The sequence below is a fragment of the Urocampus carinirostris genome, chromosome 12 (assembly GCF_059441175.1).
Source record: "Urocampus carinirostris isolate Australia breed hairy pipefish chromosome 12, RoL_Ucar_1.0, whole genome shotgun sequence".
Classification (NCBI taxonomy): domain Eukaryota; kingdom Metazoa; phylum Chordata; class Actinopteri; order Syngnathiformes; family Syngnathidae; genus Urocampus; species Urocampus carinirostris.
The window spans coordinates 25,432,204-25,458,712 of record NC_142360.1 but is presented as its reverse complement, the minus strand read 5'-3'; the positions used below and the strand labels follow the sequence as shown (position 1 = coordinate 25,458,712).

The following is a 26,509-nucleotide window of genomic DNA, read 5'->3' as shown; positions in this document are numbered from 1 at the left end:
TTCCCTCCGTGGCCCGAGGTCAGGGGAGAAACAGGCAAGCCAGTCAGGCATTCTTTCTCTATGACTATGTGCTTGTGTGTGTGCGCTGTAGCCGCGGCCCACTCTGTGCTCTTTGACTCCGTTGGCCTTATAAGGCTTCCGGCGTCATGGCAACGACGGGGCTTGAATAGCAGTGTCAAATCCCTGAGCATACAGACACTCGCTCGCTCTCCCTACAGGGGGAGACGCAACCGAAGGGAGGCCGACAGAGGCCGGGCGCTCTTCTGCTCAGAGCTCGGAGCTCCGTGACCTGTTTTTTTGACTCATTTATTCCTATTGGAGGAAGAGGAGGGGGGGGGACGGAGTGCAACAGTACACCCTGACTCCCTGGCAGGGAAGGCGAAGAGGTTCTGGCTTTTGCTTGTAACTCCCGGATGGACAAGGAAGAGGGTTCAAGGGAGGTCGACTTTGTTTTCGTCTCTTTTTTTATGTTCCTGTTTGTCTTGTGACATATGAACCTTTCCAGAAGACTTGGAAGCACTTGAAGAAAACAAACTTCATAAAAGAGGACAAATGAAACGAGTTGCCGCAGAAACCGCAGAGGCATTTTTCCAGCAGGGAGCGTGAGTCTTTTTCAGACTAGATCGCCCGCAGCCAGTGTCAGCACTTCTTACAGATTTAGATCGCTTTTAGGTCACGGGTCGCCCTTTGTGGAACTTCTAAACGCTCGCGGAACTCCTCCTCATCGGTGTCACCTTCGCCTCGACAAGTCAAGAGGGAGCCCGGACTGGTGCCGGCCCAGATCGGAAGATAACATCCAAGGGAACTGGTCGGACGGGTTTGGAAGTCAGAGCAGAGGGCAGGCTAGTTTAACCCTGCCTAGAGGATAGTCTTTCATTTCCTTACTTCGTGTTCTTACGGGAGGGTGATATGTTGCTGTTATGACAAGGGAGAGTTGAGTTTCTTCTTCTTAGAGGCGGCGGGTCTGTGAATGAAAGTCAAAAGGAGCCATCAAAGCGGCAGTCCGAACGTAATTTATTGTTTCCTGGGCCGGAGAAGGCTGCAGCCTTTTTTTCTTCTCCTGCCTGAACTCTGAACTACTCACAGTAAAGGGAGCCAACGACTTCAGGTTAAGCAAGAACAGAAGACCGGAATCCAGCACCGATAACCCCTCGTCCTTGCGGCTTCAACCTACCCCGGACATCACACTGGAGCCAGCCTCACTTTTCCGAGCGTAGTGGGATCACGGCCCGCTGGAATATGGCCATGGTGAGCGGTGGATGGGGCAACCCTAACGGGGGAACGGGCGGCCTGGACGATAAGGTCTACCTGCGGCGCGAGGACGAGGAGACTTCGCCCCGGGCCGGCAGTAGCGACGTGGATGTGGCCGACGAGGACCGGACTTGCGCTTTGGACTGCGTGGTGTGCGGAGACAAGTCCAGCGGGAAACATTACGGCGTTTTTACCTGCGAGGGTTGCAAGAGCTTCTTCAAAAGGAGCATCCGACGCAACCTCAACTACTCCTGCAGGTAAGATGTTCATCTCCCCAGGGTGAATACGTCGAATCACTCCGACAACTTTCTGCGCGTCCATGTGCTTGTCGTTTCCTCGCCAATGGGATGAAAATAAGAAGAACCAAAAGTGACGATAAATAAATTAGAATTGGGATTGTTTTTATTGTCATTTATATCAACGTTGTGAAACATTGTATGCAATGAGGTTAGACATGGCACCTCTGGGTAAAATATGTAATTTAGAAACTTTGAAGAGAAAAACAGATAAAAGACTATCAAGATGAAAAGGCCCAAAAAATAATAATTACCAGGGTTGGGTAGGGTTACTTTAACTTGATTACTTTCAATTACTTTTGGATTACTCCAATACCGAATATGCTAATAAAAGACAAAAAGAAACTAAATATGAATAAAATGACCAAATTTTGTGCAGGCTTGGGAAGTAACGGAACACATGGAACGGCAAAAATGATGTAGGCAAGCTGTTTGGATTTATTTTCATTTTGTTTCTGTCGCATTTTATGTCAGTTTTGCCGGAGATCAAAACCAAATATGCTAATAAAGTACAAAAGAAACATATGAATAAAATTATGACTCACAACACGTGGTAAGCTTTCTCTCCTGGCTTTGATCTCTTTGATCTCCGGCAAAACTGACATAAAATGCGACAGAAACAAAATGAAAATAAATCCAATCTTTTATTAGCATATTTGGTATTGGAGTAATCCAAAAGTAATTGAAAGTAATCAAGTTAAAGTAACCCTGCCCAACCCTGATAATTACATAGTGCTTAAAAAAACTGGCCTAAGTTATAATAATAAAAATGCAATAAAGAATAGTGCTGTGAAAATAAATGCAATAACATTTAACAGAGGCAGCACGGCGGCGCAGTGGTTAGCGCTTGTGCGGCACAGTTCATGTCATGGGAACCTGTTGTGGGTTCAAATCCAGCTCCAGACTTCCTGTGTGGAGTTTGTATGTTCTCCCCGTGCTTGCGTGGGTTTCCTCCGGGCACTCCGGTTTCCTCCCACGTTCCAAAAACATGCATTTCAGGTGAATTGGCCGGTCCAAATTGTCCCTAGGTGTGAATGAGCGAATGAGTTGTCTGTCCCTGTGTGCCCTGCGATTGGCTGGCAACCAGTTCAGGGTGTCCCCTGCCCACTGCCCGGAGATGGCTGGGATGGGCTCCAGCCCCCCCGCGACCCTGATGAGGATAAGCGGTACGGCTGATGAGATGAGATGAGATATATATATATATATACATATACTATAAGATAGCATAGAGTCCTGTTTAGGTGTAGCATGCACCTGACATGTTGGGCGCGGGCCGTAGGGGGCGATGACGTTTCGTAGGACAGTGCAGTACAAACTAATGCCTGCTGCTGTTAATCACTAGAAAAGAAATAAAATGAAATGGCAAAGCTAAGCCACCAGATAGCAGAGTTGGCTTATTTTTAGGCAGACTTGTTGAGGAACATGGCAACAAAGTCAAGCATTTGCAGGCACTTCACCCAAAATTCAAGCACTTTTAAATCCTTGACGACACAACATTAGAATTCAAGCATTTTTAAGGATTGCAAGCAGCCACACACACCTTGGTGAATGAAAATGTATAAGTTTAAGACACGGCTTCCCAATCGTTTTCCTGTGAGGGTCACCTAACTTCTCCCTATTCTGATGAGGGGCCAAGTCAGTTCAAAACAGAACAAGTGACGATTGCAGGAGTGCTTAAATGTATACATGCTTTCCAGAAAGCAACAATAAAATAAAACTTCTGGAATCTTCACAGAACAAAATTAGGGGTTAGCGGATCGATCCGAACATATTATTGATACTAAGCAGGTACATACATGGATCAGATCAATACTTTTGAGTGTGGTTGATACTTTTTTTCTCTGTGTAGATAGCACAGCCTCTCTCTCTTTCTCTCTCTCTCTCTCTCTCTCTCTCTCTCTCTCTCTCTCACCCAGCACCTCCTGCAACTCTTTAAATCTATGCCTGAGTGGGTGACTGACAGGTACACTTTTATGACTACTTGATTAGCCCTGGCTGGCCTGCTAGCTCCAGCCCGCCAGGCAAAAAATACTTTTGGATCAAGCCGGCACCTACTAGAAGCTAAAAACGACCGAGGAAAACAGGAAGTGCGGTGCAGACTTTTTTCAACTACAGAAAAGGACCATGTCAGGATGTCATTTGTGGGGTAAAGTAGTCTGCTACTGTGACAACATCATAAATGTACATGAACACACGAAAAGAGCTTTCCTTGTGGAAATCAACAAGCTACAACCAAAGATGTAAATCTGCTGTCACTATGGCAACAGAACCAAGAATGCTTCTCACTAATTTTATTTCAAAATATTGTGCAATTGAATTTTCTAAAGTTGTCTTGTTGATATTGTAACATAGTATCTAAATTTGGGTTTGGCTCTCTTGGAAATATGTATTTTTATTGCAGTTACATACTGGAAATGTTTAAAAAAAACAATAATTTTAGTACGATTTTGTAATTTTTGTGGCGTGTTTCTTGTGATCATAAACCAAGTCAAAGGGGTCATTATGTTTCTAAGTGATAAGTATCAGTATCCGATTTGTATCGATCAAAACTACCTTGTTTTTCCATAAATCAGATCGATATCAAACGTTTACACTTGACAAGGAGTCATTCATAACACCATGGAGGAATTTTGCCCCACTCTTCTTTGCAAAATTGTTTCAAATCTGCCATAAATGGAGCGTTTTCCAGCATTATCTGCCTGTTTAATGTACCACTTCAGCATCTCAATTGGATTTTAATCCAGACTTTCACTTGGCCACTCTAAAACCTTCATTGTGGGTTTTTGAGCCATTCAGACTTGCTGGTGTGTTTCTGATTGTTGTCCTGCTGCATGATCCAAGACCGCTAGAGTCTGAGGCCACGAATTGATGGCTGGACGTTGTCCTTCAGGATTTTCTGGTCAACACCAGAATTCAATAATCTGTCAACCACTGCAAGTTGACGGGGTCCTGAGGCAGCAAAGCAGCCCCAGAACATCACACTGCCACCACCATGCTTTACGGTTCTTTTGGTCAAATGCTGCGCCATTTTTACGTCAGATGTAACAGGATGCGCACCTTCCGAAAAAGTCCATTTTTGATTCATTTGTCCACAGAACGTTTCTACAAAATGTTGAGGATAATCAAGATGCTTTTTGGGACGGCTCTATGTGTTCTTTTGTGACAGCAAGGTTTTTCGCATGGGAACTCTCCCATGGATGCCATGTTTGGCCAGTGTTTTTCTTAAGTCATGAACAGTGACCTTAACTGGGCTGCTCTGCTGCCACAGGAATAATGACGGTTGACTGAAAAATGAAATCTCGTGTTTACCAGAAAATCCTGAAGAACGTCCAGCCATCAGTTCATGCCCTCAAACGTAATCATTCTTTGATCATGGAGCATATCAACGACCGATAACACACCAGCAAGTCCAATTTAAATGGCTCAAAAAATAAATAAATGAATGTTCTGAAGATGCCAAGTCAGAGTCTGGATTTAAATCCAATTGAGATGCTGTGGTGTGACATTAATTGGGCAGTTCATGCTAGAAAATGTTCCATTCTATTTTTACCGATGTATATTCAGTTTCATGTAATTGTGTTTATTTTTACTTATATTTAGTTAATTTGCACTGTTTTCCCTCCATTTTTTGGGGGTTAATCCCGTTCTTAACCATGCATATTAAGTGAATTTGTGCAAAGGATCATTATAAAAAAATGTCGTTTATTTTTATTATTTGTTTACTTTTTATTTTATTTTATTTATTGTGTGTGTGTGTCTGTATATTTAGGGCAAATTAGGGGATTTTCTTTATTTTCCTCATGTTGAGGTTTTTGAGTTTTTCCTTGACCTCATGTAGGTTTTAGATCAGGGGATGGTGTCATAATAGTCTGTGGTTTGCAATAATCTGTGGTCTGTAAAGCCTTTTGACACTCCTTGTGATTACGGGCATCACAAATCAACATGACTTGACTTGATTTTTTTATACAGCACTTTGATTTGGGATTCATTGCCTGAGAGTGCTATACAAAAACATTTTGATTGATTGATTTATTGATTGATTGACAAACAGACTCAGAGACAGCTTCTTCAGCTTCTTTAGGGCAATCACCACCCTAAACGAGTGCACAAAACTGTTAAAACCAAGTATTTTGCGACTTACATGGGGGTTTTCACTGTTGCTCAATGTTATTACGATGCACTATTCTTTTTCATCATTATAACTTAAGCCTGTCTCTAAGCACTACTAAATATCTTTGCCTATTTATGACAATCTTCTATATTTTTTCCCTTTAAAGTCTTTATTACATTTTTACCCTGGAATGTCATGTCTAATATCAACGCATACGTTTCACAACGTGACAATAAAGACGATTCAATTCAATTCAAAATGTAAGTGCCTGGCTCAATTAGTTATGTTCTGCAATTTCGAAGCCCACTCAACAAGCCGAAGTGTGGTTCGAGAGAAAATTGAGATTAATTGAATTGTTTTTATTTTCCTTGATATCAACGTTGTGAAACATTGTATCCATTCCAGGGTAAACATGTAACGAATATTTCAAAGAGAAAAAAAAAATAGAAAGACTATCACGACAGAAGGCAGAAAAGAAGAGTTAAAATGATAGTGGAATGTTTGTGAATGAGAGATAATAGTGCATCATAACAACAGTGCAATGAAAGGAAGTGCAATAACATTTAGCAGCAGGAACAAAAAAACAAGTCTCAAGGTATATATTTTCACAGTTTCGTTTATCAGCAGCAAAAAAAAAAAAAAAAGTCGTAAGATATTATTTCACAGTTTTGCGCCCTTGTTTAGGGTGGTGATGGCCCTGGGGTAGACGCTCTCTCTGAGCCTGTTTGTCCTTGTTTTGAGGGACCTGGAGCGCCTATCGCAGGGTAATAGGTCAAAGAGGTAGTGGTCAAGGTGGGAAGTGTTGAGGTTTTTGATTTTTTTCCTTGCCCTCATGTAGGTTTAGATCAGGGGATGGTGTAATAATAGACTGTGCAGCCCTTTGAGACTCCTTGTGATTAAGGGCGTCACAAATAAGCATGACTTGGCTTGACTTGAGGCAGCACGGCAGCGCAGTGGTTAGCCCATGCGCGGCACAGTTCTGAGGTCATGAGATCGAACCTTCCTGTGTGGAGTTTGCATGATCTCCCAGTGCTTACATGGGTTTCCTCCGGGCACTCCGGTTTCCTCCCACATCCCCAAAACATGCATGTCAGGTTCATTGGCTGGTCCAAATTGTTCCTAGGTGTGAATGAGCGAGTGAGTTGTCTGTGTCTGTGTGCGACTGTCTCGCAACCAGTTCAGGGTGTCCCCTGCCCACTGCCTGAAGATAACTGGGATGGGCTCCAGCACCCCTGTGACCCTACTGAGGATAAGCAGGACTGATAATGAAGGAATGACTTGACTATACATTTTGATGGCTCTGCTACAGAATTGCAAGCCAGCAATGTCCTCTAGACTGGGCAGGGGAGCAGACGATGATCTTTTCGGCATTTTATTGGCAGAAAAGAAAGTAAATGAGGTTCAATTAATGGCCTGTTAGCTTCGGCATATTTATTCATCCCTTTATTATTAGTCTTAGGTGGATTCTCTCAACGATAACACCAGAGTATAAAAACACAAAGGTGCTAAGGTCAAGCATGTGCTGCTAGATTGCTTCTGAAGGTCACCGTTGCCATTCCTTTTTCTCCTTGGTGGAGAACAAACGTCTCAAAGTCAATTCTCAGACCCTGGCCCGAGGAGCTCGCAGCCACATCATGTGGTTATTGCTTTTCTCCTAATAATACGCTAACCCTGAAAGGAATGCGTGTTTTTAATCAGCATGTCACATCCAGGGCTGAAAGGAATGTTGCAGCAGCTCGTCTCGCAGTAAAAAGGCGACACAAGGGCGTGTAGGCTGATGATTTACAAAGGTCACAGCCTTGAGGAGCTATTCAGACGCACACGTTTCACTCACGGTAGAGGTCGGTGAAGTAGGGAGCGGGGAGCGGTAGGCCAGCGTGAATACAAAGTGCTTCCAGGCAAAACCATCACGTGATGTCCGTGTTTTCCGTTGCAGATCCAACCGCGAGTGCCAAATCGACCAGCACCATCGCAACCAGTGCCAGTACTGCCGACTCAAGAAATGTTTCCGAGTCGGCATGCGCAAAGAAGGTTAGTGAAGCGTCTAGGGCAGGGGTCAGAAACCTTTTCGGTGCGGAGTGCCATTTTCTTGTAAATCATTGTGCCACACCAAGATTAATGACTCGCACACCATTTTTTTAATATCCGACAGAGCTGTCATTTTACATCAGTCCAAATATGCAACATGGATATACAGTGGAACCTCGGTTTTCGAACGCCTCTCAGTTCGAACAAATCGGAGTCCGACCAAAAATTTCGAGAAACTCTTGCTTCGCTGTTTGGTCAAAAAATCGGAGTTCGAATGCCGGTAATGCCTGAGTGCGTATGCTAGGGTGCGATGCTGAGCGGCGTGCGAGTGTAGATCGCTCTTTTTCTGACCGACTGTTATCGCGTGCGGACGTGCTTCGTTTTGTTTTCGCTTTTAATATAGGTGTACGAAGTATTTTAGCCCCTTTTTTTATTTTTACACGTTCACGTTAGCGTAATCTTTCGTACGGAAGATTACGATAACGCGAACGTACGATTAGCCTGGGTTAGCTATGTTTACGTTGAACATTCGAGGTAAACATTCAGGGTGTTGGAACGGATTAAAACGATTTACATTATTTTTAATGGAAAAAATGATTTCGGTGATCGAACAAATCGGTTTTCCAACAGGGTTCTGAAACGGTTTATGGTCGAGAGCCGAGGTTCCACTGTACATTGAAATCGTATAACTCAGTGTTTTTCAACCCTTTTTGAACCAAGGTACACTTTTATTTATAAAAAAGTTCCGTGGCACACCGTCCATTGAAAATGTTTGAAAATGAAGTTATGTCAAACTTTCACTGTACTACCTCATTAGCATTTAATTAGTATATAAAAATAAGAAAATAATACTTAATATAAAAAGAATGATGTGCTTTATGTCTTTATTTTTTATAGTACAATCTTAAACAGCTTTGGTAAACAAATTAAGTTATCAAATGTAATGTGCTACCTCAAGAGCAGATAATTAGTACATAAAAAGTATATAAAAATCTACTGCCACCTACTGATATGGATGACTATTACAGTTCCTCGTCTGAAGAGTGCAAAAATACTAAATAATGGCCTAAATTTTTGGAAACATAAAATTCCAGCGGCACATTGGAATTTGAACAACATGTGGAAAGGCCTGTAGCCATTCTGACTTCAACTTTTTACCATAAGAATTAACCAGAATCAACCATTCTTCATTAACTATAAACTATAATCAAAAAACAAGTAATATGGTCAGCTACTATACCATTCATCAATGATATCTTGTTGCAGAAAAGATCAAAACTTGAAATAACAGCAGAATGCAGAAGGCACGCTCGCGCACGCACACGCTTCTTTAAAATATTCGCCATCAGTAAATGGTTTTCCGTGCTTTACTATTCAGTGAGCAATTTGTTAGATAGCTTCAGTGGTGATGTTTTTAGCAGCGACAAAGGTTTTTAGGGTTATGTTTGTTTGCCGTATCTGGACACAGCGCGTTTTAATGTCTCCGCCTTGAATTCATGTTCATGTTTCGTCTCGTAATGACGTTTAACACTTGATGCGCGAGGTACAACGCTCTCGGGGCATAATGCACAAAATAGCACGGTCATTTTTTGCACAAAGTCCCAGTCATCTGTCCATGCAGGCTGGAGAGAGCGCGATCTTTTCGCTCGAGGAGCCGTCATGATTCGTTCATTTATCGCACGCGTGTGTCTCATTGGCTGGGTCTCTCTCTCTCTCTCTGCGAGGCGCCGGGCAAATTCACACTGAAAAACCCACGTAAAGCCTAACATAAATCCTTTACATAACATAGCGCGCAACTGAAGATGTCTAAATTTCAGGTAAATGCACTTTAAAAAAAAAAAAAAAAAAAACTATTTGGCCGTGCGCTCGCGTGCCACTGGTTAACCAGCAGTGTGCCAGCAGTGGCACGCGTGCCATAGGTTGCCGAACCCTGATCTAGGGTTAAACAGAATTTTGCGCACTTAAAAAAAAATCAACCAAAAAGAGCACGTGTGGCGGACCTTGTGACGCTGGTAGGAGAAAGAGTGCTGTCCAATCAAAAGTTCTGTTAAGCTTAGCAAGTTAGTGTCTCTTTCTCAGGTTTGGTATTAATTTTCATGGCCAAATTCAAGCATTTTTCAAGCACTTTCAAGGGTAATTTTAAAATTTTCCAGGCTCTTCAAAGGAAGAAACACAGCGCCAATCAAAAAACTTGTTGTTGTTGACTTTAATAACTAAGATAAAGTAGCTATCATGCTGCTAGCACATACTTTGTGCTATACTGAGCTGTTCCTACTGATGATCTACCATCAGGGGCGGCAGTAGCTCAGGCAGAGCTACTGCCGTCTTGGGATCAAGGGATCCCAGTTCGAATCCCGCCTCGTCCGTGTTACATGTCGAAGTGTCCTTGGGTAAGACACTGAACCCCTAACACCTCCAATAAGCAGGTTAGCGCCTTACATGGCTGCAAGGCTGGGAAAGTGGAGCACATTGTAAAGCGCTTTGGGAAGTCAGTGACTTGAAAAGCGCTATATAAATGCAGATCATTTCATTTTCATTTCATTTCATCTTTATGTGTCAATGGGCTGCTATAAACTGACATAAATTCTGCCAGTCGGCTTCAACAATGCACACTGGTTTACAAACACAGAACAAGCTATTGGTATTGTGGAATAATTGAGACAAAAAAGAAAGTATTGTATGTATAAAAAGCAGCAAAATTTGGAATCATTTCAATGATATTGATTGCTCCAAAGCAGAGTGCATCCAATCTTTCAATCGAAGGCATATTTTTTTGCTTTTTGTTTTACTTTTTTTTATTTATATTTTTGCCGTGATTTTCAGAGGGTCTGTGTCTAAATTGGTTAAAATACAATTGTAAATAGTTCGTTTTTTGTATTTTATCATTTATTCATAGCAGTCGAGAGGAAATATTTTGAATTTGGATCTTATTGTTTTTCATTTTTAGGGATTTTGGGTTCTATGTTGGACTTTAAAACTGTTCAATGTGTAAAAGCTACAGTTGTTTTGTGTTTTACAAAGAAAATTTGTAGATCTTTGAATATTTAAAAGTATATTGCATGTGTTTTTCATGGATCCCCTGCAAAACATGAAATTAGTAATTACTAAATAATTTGGTGCAGAATGTTTTATTATTATTGTTAATATATAATATGAACTCTTTGAATGGCTGTTCCATCAATGCCGAATCCCAGGATTGAACCAGGGACCTTTAGATCTTCAGTCTAACGCTCTCCCAACTGAGCTATTTTGGCTGAAGGGCAGCAGGGCGGCGCAGTGGTTAGCGGTTGTGCGGCACAGTTCATGTCATGGGAACCTGTCGTGGGTTCAAATCCAGCTCCAGACTTTCTGTGCGGAGTCTGTATGTTCTCCCCGTGCTTGCGTGGGTTTCCTCCGGGCACTCCGGTTTCCTCCCACATTCCAAAGACATGCATTTCAGGTGAATTGGCCGGTCCAAATTGTCCCTAGGTGTGAATGAGCGAATGAGTTGTCTGTCCCTGTGTGCCCTGCGATTGGCTGGCAACCAGTTCAGGGTGTTCCCTGCCCACTGCCCGATGATTGCTGGGATGGGCTCCAGCCCCCCCGCGACCCTACTGAGGATAAGCGGTACGGCTAATGAGATGAGATGAGATATAATATGAAAAAAACTCTGAAGACCAGAAAGAGCTCGTCTCAGTGAGCCGAGCCAAAAGAGCCGGTTTTCTAAATAGAGCTGTCCTCTTGTCTTATTGCAGCATCCTCCAGGTCACCAATTTTAATTTGAATACACATTCAGTTCATCCTCAAAGTTGATTGGCTGGCGCTGAGCTATGAGCGTGAGAGTTTAATTTATTATGATTGTTATCATGATTTTACTTGGTTGATATGCAAGAGTGACCAGGTTTTTGCATTACACACCATGATTATTATCAGTTCCCTCTATTTTCGAATTTTTGTCCATTGAAAGCTAAAATGTCCCGGAAATGTGTACCTTAAAAAGGGAGAAAGGCTGTTCTGTGTAGCAACTTCAGGCTATTTATTTTTCATTATAACTTTTACTCAGAGTAGAGTGAATTTGTGTTATTTATATTAGATCCATGACCAGTTTGACTTCTTTTGCATCGCTTTGCTGTCGAACAGAATTTGGTAAGCACTTAAAGTCCCTTTTGTTTTTGTTTTTTAATGTAATAAAAGTAATACTTAAAATATTGATATGTATCATTTTATACGGTACATTTGTAGTGAAAATAATTGTTTTTGAATTGTTCAACTGTTATGTCATTCTTTCATGACACCAACTCCCCAAAATACCCTCCAAGATATTGATAGTAATACATTTTAACCTTCTTATAACTTCGCGACCGTTGGGCTAGAGAGAAACTTCAAAAGGCTCCTGGAAGAAGAGACGACAGCCTTTGTGGCGACATAGAAAAAAAACCAAATGAAATCAAAATAGTTATCCAAATGACTCAACAAGCGGCAGCAATCTCACACAATGGTATCTCACAGGCATCCACATGTGGCAACACACCAGTCACAGGCAAGAACTGACGCAGACGGAGCATAATGAGTAATGCGTTTTGTAAAACGTTTTTTGTTTTCTGTAACCAATAAAAAACATTTTTTTAAGATTACTTTATTAGTTTTGATTGACGAAGGGACAATAAAAAAGGGTACTAATAGGTCATGTGTGATGTGGAATTGCTTCACTGCACAGGACCAGAAAAAGCAAGACTCAAAAAAAACGTTTTTTTAAAATATATTTTTAAAGCAGTTCATATTTTCAGTTGTTGTCTTACTTTGTGGTCATGCGCAGTTCCAGTCTCTACTTCATTATAATTCTGAAAAAAATCCAAGTCCCTTCTTTTTATTGTTTTTCATTTTAAACTGTTATTACATCGTCTGGACACTTAAATAAATAATAATAATAATAATACAAAATACCCAATTTATTTCATTTCAATTAAGTGCATCTCACTTTAGCACAAAAATATATTTTTACTAAAATGACAAAGAAAAAATGACATGATAAAACAACTCTAAATAATAAACACCTCAAAGTCTAAAACTAAAACTGTGCTTTATTCTATTTTGTAATCATAACGTTAATCAGCACACCACCAGTGTTGGGCTCATGAATTTAAAAAGTTCGATTATATCTTATTTTATCTTATTCTAGTCTATTTTGTTCTAATTTGTTTCCATTTGTATCTTATCTTATTCTATTCTATTCTATTATATTCTGTTTTTCTTCTATTCTATTCCATTCAATTCTATCTTATTCTATTTTTTTCTTATTTTGTTCTATTCTATTTTATGTTTTTATTCTATTCTATTCCATTCAATTCTTTCTTATTCTATTTTATCTTATTTTAGTCTATTTTGTACTATTCTTTTTTCATTCATTTCTATCTTATCTGATTCTATTTTATTCTATTCTATTTTATTTTGTATTCTATTCTGTTTTTATTCTTTTCTATTCAATTCGATCTTATTCTATTTTATCTTATTTTAATCTTTTTTGTTCCTTTCTTTTTTTAACTCATTTCTATCTTATCTGATTCCACTCTATTTTATTGTATGTTTTATTCTATTCTATTTTATTTCTATTCTATTCTGTTATATGTTTTTATTTTATTCTACTCGATACTATCTTATTCTATTTCGTCTTATTCTAGTCTATTTTTTTGTATCTTTTATCAATTTATATCTTATCTGATTCTATTCTATTCTATTCTATTCTATGTTTTATTCTATTCTATTCGATTCTTATTCTAGTCTATTATCTATTCCTTTTTAATACGTTTCGATCTTATTTAATTGTATTATATTCTATTCTGTTTTTCTTCTATTCTATTACATTCAATTCTATATTATTCATTTTTTTCTAATTTTGTTCGATTCTATTCTATTCTATTCTATTTTATGTTTTTATTCTATTCTATTCGATTCTATCTTATTCTATTTGATCTTATTTTAGTCTTTTGTTCTATTTTTTTTATTCATTTCTATCTTATCTGATTCCATTCTATTTTATTATATGTTTTATTCTATTCTATTTTATTTCTATTCTATTCTGTTATATGTTTTTATTTTATTCTATTCGATACTATTCTATTCTATTTCATCTTATTGTAGTCTATTTTGTTCTATTTTTTATCCATCTATCTTATCTGATTCTATTCTATTCTATTATATTCTATGTTTTTCTTCTGTTCTATTCCATTCGATTCTATCTTATTTTATTTTATCTTATTTTGTTCTATTCTATTCTATGTTTTTATTCTATTCGATTCGATCTTATTCTAGTCTATTATTGTATTCTTTTTTTAATTCATTTCTATCTTATTTGATTCTATTCTATTCTATTCTACTCAAATCTGGCCACGCTGCAATAGATGGACATTTTCGCCCTTTTTTTAAAGCTACTTATGAGAAGAGCCATGACATTTGTCAGTGACTAAAACATTGACACTGTCAACTGAAGACGTGTTTTCATCACAGTGCTTGAATTGCAGCAGCTGCAAAAAGAAAAAAACGGCCCGCTCTCGATTTGAAAGTGGATGCCACACAAAAGCAGACCTTGGAAAAGTATGTCTCGTTTCGAACAAAATACTTTGGTTGGCGCAACAGATGACCAAGTCATTTCGAGTGGAATGACCGGGACTGACCCAGTTTGTGTAATGCCGGCGAAGGGGCGATAATGTGTCAGGGGTTATATCGGGTCCTGCTAGTAATGAGTGATTGAGGCCGTGACGCACGTCCTTGATGTTTCCGCACTACCTGGAATCCTGGAACTCCGCTTGAGCTCGGTGAAGGCGGCATTACCTTTTCCGATGAATGTATAGTGATGTTGAATGCATAGTTGATCACTTAGTCTGAGCTGCCCCCGCCCCTTCTTTTGATTTGTTCTTATTTTTTGTTTGATGTATGTGTGTAGCGTGTGTATATGTAAATATGTGTATATCATACGTTTTTGCCGTACAAAGTACGTTTATTATGCATTTTAAGACGTGTACGACGTACGAGAAAATCTGTACGGAAAAAAGCAAATTTGTCAATTATGGGTACCATCCGGTATAGACCGACTATCACCAAGCGGCAAATCAATCGAGTCAAACGAGTTCGCCGCTGTAGCCTCTATCTCGTTATTGCAAACGAAGCGAGCGGTTTGAAGTAGTGAAAGGAAGTCCGTCTCTTTTTAGAGAACCGGCTTTTTCGGCTCAACTCATTAAAGAGAGCCGGCTCTCAAGCGGCTCACTTGCTTTGATGCATTTTATTACGAATCATTATTGTTGTATAAAGAAGATAAGAGAAAAGGGAAGTATAAAAGGAGAAAATGAAAAAAGACAGGTTTGTGGTTATCTCTTTAATGAGTTTATTATATTATATACACCACAGCCATATCCCCTAGAGTCCTTTCTGACTCTTTTTGGGAGATTGATTCAGAGGAGGGGATTCCCAGCCCCCTCGCTCAACCCAACTGAGGTGTTGGGTGTCATTAGGTGACCAAACCCCCCAATTCCAACCCCTAATGCTGAACGCCAAGCAGGGAGGCAATGAGTACCAATGTTTAAGTCTTAGGTATGACTCGGCCGAGGCTTGAACCTCAACCTCCCAGTCTCGGGGCAGGCGCCACAGCCCCAAGGCCACCGAGCTGGTCAGTATATTACCAACAATAATTCAATGCAGAAAATGAATTCATAATTTAAATAAGAAAATGTATTATTCTACTTAATTATATTTGCATGTATTTTTTCCTTCTACGGTGAACGGCCAACGGTCATTTTTGAACTTTTTTAAAAATAAACCTCATCCATGTCGAGCAACAAAATGTTAATTAACATTATATATGATATAACGAAACACATGTACAATATAACATGTTAAACTACATATAAAAAACACGTTTGAAAAAAACAACATTTTTTGTATTTTGTATTTTGTAAGGGAAAATACAACAGTTTGTAAGGGCATGGAGCCCTGGAGCTTGACAGGTATGGTTTGTACGTTGTCTTAAAATGCTATTGATACGTATCTTGTCTTTTTAAAATTGGACACCTGCAAAGAAGATTTCAACAGGATCCCAGTTTGTTATTTTGACTATTACTGTGCACTGCTGTTTTTTGTTTCGACGATTACATCATTGTCACTATCGGCCAATTATGTTGCTGTTCTTTGGTTTCCACAAACCTTAGGCTGGATCTGCTTTTGTAACCTAAGAGATGTAATAAAAAGAAAGGGGTCAAAGGAGGGCCTTTAGAACAGGTTGGAGTATCTTATCTCAAGGTTCCCTCAACCTGTTCTCCTTGCAAGTTCAAAATCCATTGATATCCTCTCTCCTTATTTTGAGTGTCCACTAAACCCTAAACTGAACAAATATAAAACCACAGTAAGGTAAAGACTGAAGCTTCTGGTTTTCCTTCCAGCTGTCCAGCGGGGCCGCATACCACCCTCACACTCGGGCATCAGTCCCAACTCGCACCGGCCTGGCGTGATGCCCGCTCACCCGGGCACAGACTACTTCAACGGGCAGCCGGTGTCGGAGCTCATTTCGCAACTCCTGCGAGCCGAGCCGTACCCCCAAAACCGCTACGGGACCCCGTACGGTCAGACCCAGATGGGGGCCGCCGCCAGCGGGGGCCCCGTCATGGGCATCGACAGCATCTGCGAGCTGGCCGCCCGGCTTCTCTTCAGCACCATCGAGTGGGCCAGAAACATCCCCTACTTTCCGGAACTACCCGTTTCTGAGCAGGTCAGTCACAGATACAGAATATACCTGGTATATGTATGTACCAGAATATAGCTTTTTCTTGGCTAATTCCAGCACTTTGAAAGACTTTCAAAAACTGTTTTTCCAAGTTCTCCTGTACCGTTAATAGAAGAAATCCTTTGTGAACCGTGTATTTTGTATAAATCCAAATACATCTCTGATTTTAATCAAGACAATTTATCAAGACAAAAGGTTTTTAGAACATGACTAAATCTCAAGTATACAGTGTTCATTTTACCTCTGAAAAGTGATGGGTCCAGGGGACTCGCATGTTCAAAAATCTATGGGTCCCAACAGATCTATGGGTCCCCAAAAATTTAGTGTTATATTGAAATTGTAAATCGGCGACAAATATATAATATAAATCTACATATTCATTCAGTTTTAATCGTCACCGTTTATTGATAATACAAATCAGTTATCACTTCAAGAGTTTTCAGTTCGCAACAATATTGTACATTATACAAAATAGTCTTGCTGAAATATGAATCTATATTTTCATTCAGTTTTAATCATCACAGTTAATTTGTAATACGAATCAGTTATCACTTCGAGAGTTTTCAGTTCGCAAAAATATTCTACATTATACAAAATAATATTACTGAAATATTAATCTATATATTCATGCAGTTTTAATCATCACAGTTAATTGGTAATACAAGGCAGTTATCACTTCAGGTTTTCAGTTCATATATTCTTCGTGGTTTGCTGTCCCGCCACAGTTGTAATGCCTTCTCAAGGTCCAATTGCAGCAACGGAATTTCCATAGCTAATTTGTGGCTTTCCTTGTCATGGTGCCGATCGAATGTGCTCTTCTGAAAGTTCATATTGCGAAATGATTTATGCAATCCAGTTTTTTTGCCACGCTGGGTACACGCATCACAGAACATGTAGCCTCCATTATCATCCTCCTCATAGCGTAACCAGGAATATAATTGAGTCAATTTTGGCAGAAAAGTCCTTTTCTTGCTAGGAGTATTCTTTTGTTTATTTTCTTTCCTCGAATCGTTCGCTTCAACACATGTGTTTTCCTTGCCTCTGCGATCTTCCGAAGAATTTCTCCGCCGTTTTTTCGTGCCGGAATTATTGCTGTTGTTATCACTTTCTGCATTATGTTTTGACTTATTACTGACACTGGTAAATGAGCAATTTTGTGTTGATTTTTACCTAATATTGTTTTTTCGGAGACATACTTAACCTTCACTCGACAACAAGCACCACAACAATGACGTAATCTCGAAGCAGCAAAATCTCATTTGCCGAGATCGGCGTGCAGACGAAATCTCGAACCGCGAGACCAAAAGAACAATGGCGGATCTGCCTGAAGAAAAGTTTGGAGTGCGATAAATCTTTGTTAAAAAAAAAGGAATCGGGTAATAATGTCAATTTTGTGTCAAAAAAGTTGCGTCCCGGGGACGCACTTTGATTCGACACTATGCGTCCCCAGGAAAAATGATGCGTCTAGGACGCGGGGACGCGGGCAAACGAGAACACTGAATATATTTGTGTATCTGAACAATACGTGTGTAAATATTTTTGAGACAAATCTCTCCCCATATAGGTGTTGGGGAAAATTCATTGTCACTGACTGTACCGGGCAGTACAGTCAATGCTGTCGCAGTAGAGCGTGCGCCAAATGACATATTTACAGCACCTGGTATTCCCAGGCAATCTGCCATACAAGTACTAACCAGGCCCAATCTCATTTTAGCTTTCTGAGATCAGGTGTTCTCAGTGTGCTATGGCCGAAATTTGCTGGCATTTTCAGTTCCTGGAAATTCTTCCCCTTACAATTTACCATCGGGAAACGCTACCTTAATTTTTTTGCATGGCCCATAATAAATGTCCATAATTGATACAAAATCCGTGCACTGATTCACATATCATTGTGTCACGAACCAGGACAGGAAACAGAAAGAAGAACCCAATCGCGTAACGTTACTCATTGTTTATTGGGGAGAAGAGGAATAAACGCACACTCAATCCGTGGATCGTTGGTCGCGGAAGTAGATTGATCGGAACGAGGAAGTGGTCAAAATCAAACAGATTGGGCCGAAAATAAAACAGGATCAAAACACAGGCAAAAACGGAGATTCACAGGGCTTGGCAAAACAAGGGCAAAAAACGCAGGCAAAACGGGGATTCACAGGACTTGGCATATCACAACAGAGTCTAGCAGGAGTTTCGCAGACGCTTCGACAACAAACGACTCAAAGGACAGTGCTTAAGTACTCCAAGGGAGCAATCTTTCAACGCGTTTCCGTTGGTGTCCATGAGCGGGGCCAATTGGGCGCCATGGCAACCGTGACAGAACCTGGCGCCACATGGCGGGGACCGAGTGGGCGCCATGGCATCCATGACATCATGGTGCCCGGTTTAGGTGTAGCATGCACCTGTCCTCTTTGGGGCAACCGGTAGGGGGCGATGTTGCCTCGTAAGAAAAGCCATTCAAACAAATGCAAGCTGCTGTTAGTCGCAAGGGAAGAAGGGAAGAAGAAATAACATGGCAAAGCGAAGCCACCATAAAGTGGTGTTGACATCATTTTTAAGGCAGACTTGTTGAGAAACATGGCAACCATTTCAAGCATTTACAAGTACTTTACCTAAAATTCAAGTACTTTACAACCCTTGTCAAGTCATGTTTATCTGTGACACCTTAAGCACAAGGAGTCTCAAAGGGTTGTACAGACTACAATTACACCATACCCCGATCTCAAACCTACATGAGGGCAAGGAAAAACTTAAAAACCTCACCATGAGGATGACGAAGAAATTATTTAAATTGGTTAAAATAGAATTATAAATTGTTACTTTTTGCATTTTTTAATTTATTCTTATCACTAAAGAATTCATATTTTGTTTTTTTATTCTATTGCTTTGCATTTTCAGGGATTTTGTGTACGTATTTAAATCTGTTCAGTGTGTAAAAAGCTAAAATGGTTTTGTATTTTACAATTTTTTTGTAGATCTGTGAATGTTTTAATCTATATTTCATGTGTTTTGCAGGGATCCTTTCCAAAAACACATGAAATTGGTGCATTGTGTTTTATTAATATTGATCATGTACGATTAAAAAAAAATACAAGGAGCCGTTCGGGAGCCGAGAGAGCCGGCTCTTCTCAGTGAGCCGAGCCTATTTTCTAAATAAAACTGTCTTCTTGGTTGCGACCAGTAGGAGGCGTTGATGGGGTCATTTTCACAGACTTTAAAATTCAAGCCTTTTGAAGGATTTCAAGCACCTGTACAAACCCTAATGATGGCACCAGAAAACGATGTGAAACCTGATGCAGTTCTTACTGGCTTTCTACAGGTGGCGATGTTGAGGCTAAGCTGGAGCGAACTTTTCATTTTGAATGCGGCCCAGTCCGCTTTGCCCCTCCACATGGCGCCCCTGCTGGCAGCAGCCGGCTTTCACTCGTCCCCAATGTCGGCGGAGAGGGTGGTATCGTTCATGGACCAGGTCAGGGTCTTCCAGGACCAAGTGGACAAGCTCAACAGACTGCAAGTGGACTCTGCAGAATACAGCTGCCTCAAAGCCATCGCCCTCTTTTCGCCTGGTGAGTCCAATAAGTTGGTTTATGTAACTTCAAAAATATTCTACTTGCTGAGGCCATCTTCTGACTGAAATCATCATTGCACGTTCAAATGTGTAAAATTCTTAGACACACTCGAATAAACTTTTTGGGGTTTTGGGTTAGCATTCGGACTGTATTTGAAACAGTCCTTTTCTTACTTTCACTATTTTCATTCTACAATTAAAGACACGCATGATTACACATGTGATATCACTCTCTTAACCTCCAATCCCCATGCCTCCTTTTCTTCAGCGTAATGCGCTTTGTGTCCAAAACACCGATGGTAAAGGCTCTTTGAACTCAGTTGGCCATTGTAAATACGTACTTAAAAGCTAAAATATTTATTTTAAACTTTTTTAAGAACACATCAAACTACGCACCCCAACTTGGAAGCACCTGTGTCAAACTCATGGCCCGCGGGCCAGATGTGGCCCAGCACACGGAAACATGATCACCTTACGTCGTGAAAAATACTAAATTAAAGAATAACATTTGGTGTCTTTGCAAAGGTTTAAAGAAGATTAAGCTTCTCTTTTTATTAGATAGGAAATCTAACAGCAAATTTTCCATATTCAGGTAAACATTTTTATTAAAAAAAAGAAAAGTAGAAAATACTTTTAAGTCTTTAAATTAATCATTTCTATGGCATTTTGTCACTTCCCAGTTTGTATGAATTTCCCCGGGTTAAATAAACTGTAGAGGAAATGAATTCAATTCTTGTTTTGATTGTTTTTTTTTTAACAAATGCACAGTTGATAAACCCTACAAGATATTAAATCTTAGTGAAGGAAAAAAATTGAGGGGAAAAAACCAATAATTGTTTTATCATAAAATCTTACATCTTTGAATCATAATTCAATTGTGAGCCTCTGAAAAGAAACCCAACCCTTCAGCTAAGGCATACTTTTGTGCCCTTGAGAATATTTTACTATCATGAGCTTGGTTTTGGACTGTATTTGAAAGGGTCCTTTTCTGACTTTCACCATTTTCGTTCTAAAATTAAAGAAAACCTCAAGCACGCCGAAGAATTCAATCTACTTCCCGCAACCGGACGCATCCTTTTCTGAAGCCTAAGGGGCTTAGTTGACAGAACACCAGTGATAAAAGTAAGACAAAAGCATATAGGCGTGCGATGCAAACAAATATACAAAGGCTCTTTAAACTTAGTTGGGTATTGTTAAAACATAATTATGAGAAGGCCACCTAATCCAACGCACCCTGCTTTCAAAAATATTAGTCATATTTACATAAGGAAGGGAATTTCATTTGTAAAACAGAGATCACTCACTACTTTCTGCGTCAGTTATCGCTGGTTCACCGCTTTACCTATTTTTAAATGAATTAATTTTGACTTTGTTGACATTAATATCATTGCATAGCGTATTGTGTTCAGCGGGGGACATATTAAAGGGGCGCTCTGTGTTGGTGGTTATGGTTACGGTCGTCATAGGGTAGTGTATGGTGTCATTCAAACAACGGGCGCATACTGCCTCCGTAAACAAAATGGGAAGAATAGTGACCACTAACTTTTAACGGCTCATTATATTGAAAATAAATTCATCGATTGAATCAAAGTCAGACTAGTCAGTAAGGCGCAACAGAATGGTGAACACCAGCGGGTGCTTCGTGGATTATTATCAGATTCCAGGATCGACTTGGGCGGCATCTGGGAGAAGGCAAGAGGGGTGCTGCTGTTGTTGTTGTTGTTAGATCGCTTCAAGTCGTCTAAAGATGATCTTTAGGAACGACATGGAACGCTTCGGTTGTGTTACGAGTTCCGCGAATTGGCCGCTCCGAAAGCGGATGAGGTCAGCTTTGGGTAACTTGTACCGAAGCATTCGTGTAGCGGGTGGGAGACGCATTCGTCGGCCATGAGGCCGTCCACAGGACACCACGTGGAGGTTGCGTTCCTTGTCCTGCAGAGGGGTGCTGCTGGTACGGCCTACTGCAAACGGCCAAGCTAACAACTCTACAGAGCCACCTCTATGTACCCTGCATCTTGCCAACGCCAGGTCCATTAGCCATGAAATGGATGACCTGGATCATATTATCGAGTTCCAGAAGCGACTCGGGTGGAGTCTGGGTGAAGGCAAGAGCGATGTAGCTGGTCCGGCCTACTGCTAATGGCTAAGCTAACAGCTCTCTTAAGCTACTTCTGTGGACCCTGTACCTTGCCAACATCCATAAGCCATGAAACAGAAGACCACAAGTTGTAGGAAACCGCTACATTCAAGACGGTCTTATTTTAATCATCGCAGAAATCTGTCTTCATTTGAGGACACCCGATGTTAGCGCGCAGCTAGCTGGTTGCTCCCTAAATTGCTTTCTTACACTGAAAGGACAAGCTCTCCTAATATGTTTTACTTTTGTATAATGACAACAACACCAAGGGTCCAAGCGTTCTGATTTCCGCCTGGGGGATCAGGGGGTGATAAATCCCGAACGAATGTCCTTCCATTCCGTTTAAATTTCATATAATGACAATAAAACCATTCATTCAATTGCTATTATGTGTTACTTTTTGTAGATCTAAAGTTGTTATTGTGTTACAGTCGTGTCCTCGAGGTAAATTTAACCCTTTGGGGGTTTTCAAGAAGCTACTTTGCAGATTTTGACTTTTATCAGGTCCCCATAACCACGGAAACCGAGGGATCTCTGTACCATTGCTGTTTGGTATCAATGACTACGACAGATCATATCAAACTGTGAAAATTGTGGCATGGAACATCCCTAGATAGTACTAAACTAATCAAAGTCCCGGTTTGTGCATTTTCCCACCAGACGCGTGCGGCCTGACGGACCCGTCCCACGTGGAATCCCTACAGGAGAAGGCCCAAGTGGCCCTGACCGAATACGAAAGGCTCCAGTACCCCAACCAGCCCCAACGTTTCGGCCGCCTTCTCCTCCGTTTGCCGGCCCTGCGTGCCGTACCGGCCAACCTCATTTCCCAGCTCTTTTTCATGCGGCTGGTGGGCAAAACTCCCATCGAGACGCTCATCCGAGACATGCAGTTGTCGGGGAGCTCCATCAGCTGGCCCTACGCTCCCGGACAATAGTTTCCCCAGCAGGGGGAAGCAGAAAGAAAGCGGATGTTAGGTCCATTGATTTGCAGCACTTGTGTGTTTTGACACACTGGTCATTTGATTGTCTCCTTATGGACCGGACAAAAGACAACAAGGCCTTCTGAAATGAAGACTTGGGCCATGATGAACAGTATGGAGGACCCGTCCTGCCAAATGTAGAAGTAAACATATAAATAAAAAAATACAAATGTATGCCAATAGATGAATAAACGAGAATGGCTGTGCAACCATTGGAGCATCACCCGCACTGATAAGCAAAAATATGGTGTTGAATTTCAATGTCGTTCTGGCCTGGGAGAGTGGAATGTCTTTCTGGGAAAACCACACAACCAAATGCAGTACAAAATAAATGACTGACTATGCGACAAAATAAATGACAAACTACACGACAAAGAACACAACAAAATTACTACCCAATACACAACACACGACATGACAAGATACATGACAGAATACACAGCGAAATACATGACATTATACACATCAAACTACACGGCGAAATACATATTGAACTAAATGACAAAACGAAGAACAAAATACAAAGCGAAATCCATGACATAATAAACAACAACGTACATGACATATTACACATATAACAACATGACAAATCCTACGTCAAAATACCCGACAAAATACATGACTAACTACATGAAAAAGTACAAAACAAAATACAGGACAGTATAAACAAAAAACTACAAACAAAACTACATAGCAAAGTACACAACAAAATATATGACAAAATACATAACAAACTGCACAACAAAAAACACATCAAACTACATGACAAACTACACAAATATGTACACAACAAAATACACGAAAAAATACACAACAAACTACATGACAAAGTGCACAACAAAATACGGGACAAAATAAACAAAAAACTACAAGTAAAACCACATGACAAATTAGACAAAAAATATACGACAAAATCCACAACAAACTACATGAAAAACTACACGACAAAGTACACGACATAAAATACAACAAACTACATGACAAACTACACGACTAAGTACTCGATAAAGTACAGAACAAAATATACGACAAAATACATAACAAACTACGCAACCAAAAAATACATCAAATTACATGACCAACTACACGACTGTACACAAAAAATACATGAAAAAATACACAACAAACTACATGAACCACTACACAACAAACTACAAAACAAAGTACACAGCGAAATACAGGACAAAAAACATAAATAACTACAAATCAAACCACATGACAAAGTAGACAACAAAATATACGACAAAATACACAACAAACTACACGAAAAACTACATGACAATGTACATGACAAAATACACGCAAAACTACATGAGAAACTACACAACTAAGTACTCGATACAGTACACAACACAATATACAACAAAATACATAATAAACTACACAACAAAAACACATCAAACTACATGACCAACTACATGACTATGCAAACAACAAAATATACAACAAAATACATAGCAAACTACACAACAAAAAACACATCAAACTACATGACAAATTACACGACTATGTACACAACAAAATACGCTGGAAAAAAAACAACAATGACACACTACAAAATAAACCACAAGACAAAGTACACAACAAAGTATAACGACAAATACATGACAGACTACACGACAAAGTACACAACAAATTATACGACAAAATACACAACAAACTACACGACAGAAACCATATTGAACTACATGACCAACTACATGTCTAAGCACACAACAAAATACATGACAAAATACAAAACAAACTACACAAGAAACTGCATGACAAACTGCACAACAAACTACACGACAAAGTGCTCAACAAAATGCAGGACAAAATACACGACCGACTAAGATACATAACAAATGACGAAATAAACATGGAACTAAACGAATGACGAAATGCATAAAGATATGAATGTATGGCCTCGAGGTGATTTATGGCTGTGTTTGTGTACTCATACGGCATATCTTTCTCGCTTTTGATGTTTTTATCACTATGACAGGATTGGTCCTCCGTAAGGACGAGCATCTACTACCTCCTCCCATATCGTAATGTGACCGGATTTTTTCCTATTCGATACTATATACTTTGCGTCTCTTTTTCAGCGCACTTGTGGAACTGCTATCTCTCACTAGGGATTTTTTCCCAACAGTTTAAAGCTGGTGTACCTTAATTCAATATATACCCATCGCTGACACTATCTTCTGGCTGAAATCATCATTGCAGCTCTTTTTGAGAAATTCTTAGACTGAATTCCTCATTTTTCATCTTTTTGGGGGATCTCGGGTTGGCCATCGGACTGTATTGAAAACGGTCCTTTTCTTACTTTCGCCATTTTCATCCTGGAATAAAAATAAAAACCACAACCATGTGCGTGATACTCCCTCACCCCACCCTTCACCCCCTCTTTCCCTTCAGCATAATGCAGTTCAAGGCCGGAACACCATAAATAAAAGTAAGATAAAAGCAGATAGGTGAAATGAGAAAAAAAGAAAGGCTCTTTGAACTCAACTAGGCATTATTGAAATAGTTTTTTTAGATTTAAAGCTTTGTGCGTGCAGAGTATTCCAAATTATTAAAATGAGATGATTTAGTAAAATTTTTCACTGCACAACTGCTATTTAAGGTCAACAAAAACATAGTGCCAGGAAACATCCATATATTATTCATTCGGAAAGAGGGAAATTATAATTTAAGGGCTGTAGTGAACTCATAATCCCAAAGGTGAGAACCACCAGGAAAAGTATGTGTGTGTCTGTGTGTGGAGTCAAACTTTGGAACAATTTACAAGACAAGATCAAACAATGTCCAAGTGTCATAACATTTTAATCAAAATATTTTGCTTAAAGACTTCTCATTTTAAAAGGCCGTTTTTATCATTGAATTTTTGTTTTATGGTGGTTTGGGTTAAGGGGACCGTGTGTAATATTTAGTGCCTCCTAGTGGCACAAAAACCCTTTTATTCAGTAAAAAAATAACATTGATTTGAATACTGTCATAACAATCGTAAGTCGAGAAATTTGTATTTCTTTTACGTCTGCCATGTTTGTCTGCCGTTTTGTTGCTTGCCGTGGCACTGTTTTTGTTCGTACTGCACAACAGCGCCATCTTGTGGTCAAATATTACACACAGGGGCTTTAAATAAATGTTTTATGGCCATTTTTAAACATTGAAAGTTCTTTTGGGCTTCCATAAATACATACTCTCACCGTAATACACCAGAGACTCCACAGACTCTGCCGCTATGCCGCAAGTGACACTAGTCAAGCAAAGAGGAGTGGGGAGGTGGGTTAGGAATCAAATGCAGGGGGGGAAACTAGTATTACTTTTTCCAGTGTTTTTCAGGGATGTGTTTCACAATTAGCTTTTTTTAACATAGTTTTTTTCTTGCATTTTGTAGTTTGTTTGTTGTT

General features: G+C 39.9%; 1 protein-coding gene and 1 non-coding gene across 3 annotated transcripts; one reads left to right on the top strand and one right to left on the bottom strand.

Moving 5' to 3' along the window:
• Positions 1-163: 163 nt before the first annotated feature.
• On the top strand, positions 164-26,271 carry nr2f6b (nuclear receptor subfamily 2, group F, member 6b). Of its 2 annotated transcripts, XM_088349479.1 has the most exons (6): positions 164-602; positions 673-1,508; positions 7,595-7,689; positions 16,095-16,420; positions 19,749-19,995; positions 22,795-26,271. In XM_088349479.1, the coding sequence occupies exons 2-6, from the start codon at positions 1,240-1,242 to the stop codon at positions 23,067-23,069; spliced, it is 1,212 nt and encodes a 403-aa protein (XP_088205605.1). In that variant the 5' UTR covers positions 164-602; positions 673-1,239; the 3' UTR covers positions 23,070-26,271. The 2 variants fall into 2 exon arrangements, with proteins under 2 accessions (XP_088205605.1, XP_088205604.1); XM_088349478.1 differs by having other exon boundaries at positions 164-1,508.
• Positions 10,868-10,940, bottom strand: trnaf-gaa (transfer RNA phenylalanine (anticodon GAA)). The gene has a single exon. It is a non-coding gene; the product is annotated as a tRNA-Phe (tRNA).
• Positions 26,272-26,509: the final 238 nt, after the last annotated feature.

Coding starts and splice junctions, on each gene's coding strand:
- nr2f6b (XM_088349479.1), top strand. CDS start 1,240: ATGGCCATGGTGAGCGGTGGATGGGGCAACCCTAACGGGGGAACGGGC. Junction 7,690..16,094: donor AGTCGGCATGCGCAAAGAAG/GTTAGTGAAGCG, acceptor TTTTCCTTCCAG/CTGTCCAGCGGGGCCGCATA. Junction 19,996..22,794: donor CATCGCCCTCTTTTCGCCTG/GTGAGTCCAATA, acceptor TTTTCCCACCAG/ACGCGTGCGGCCTGACGGAC.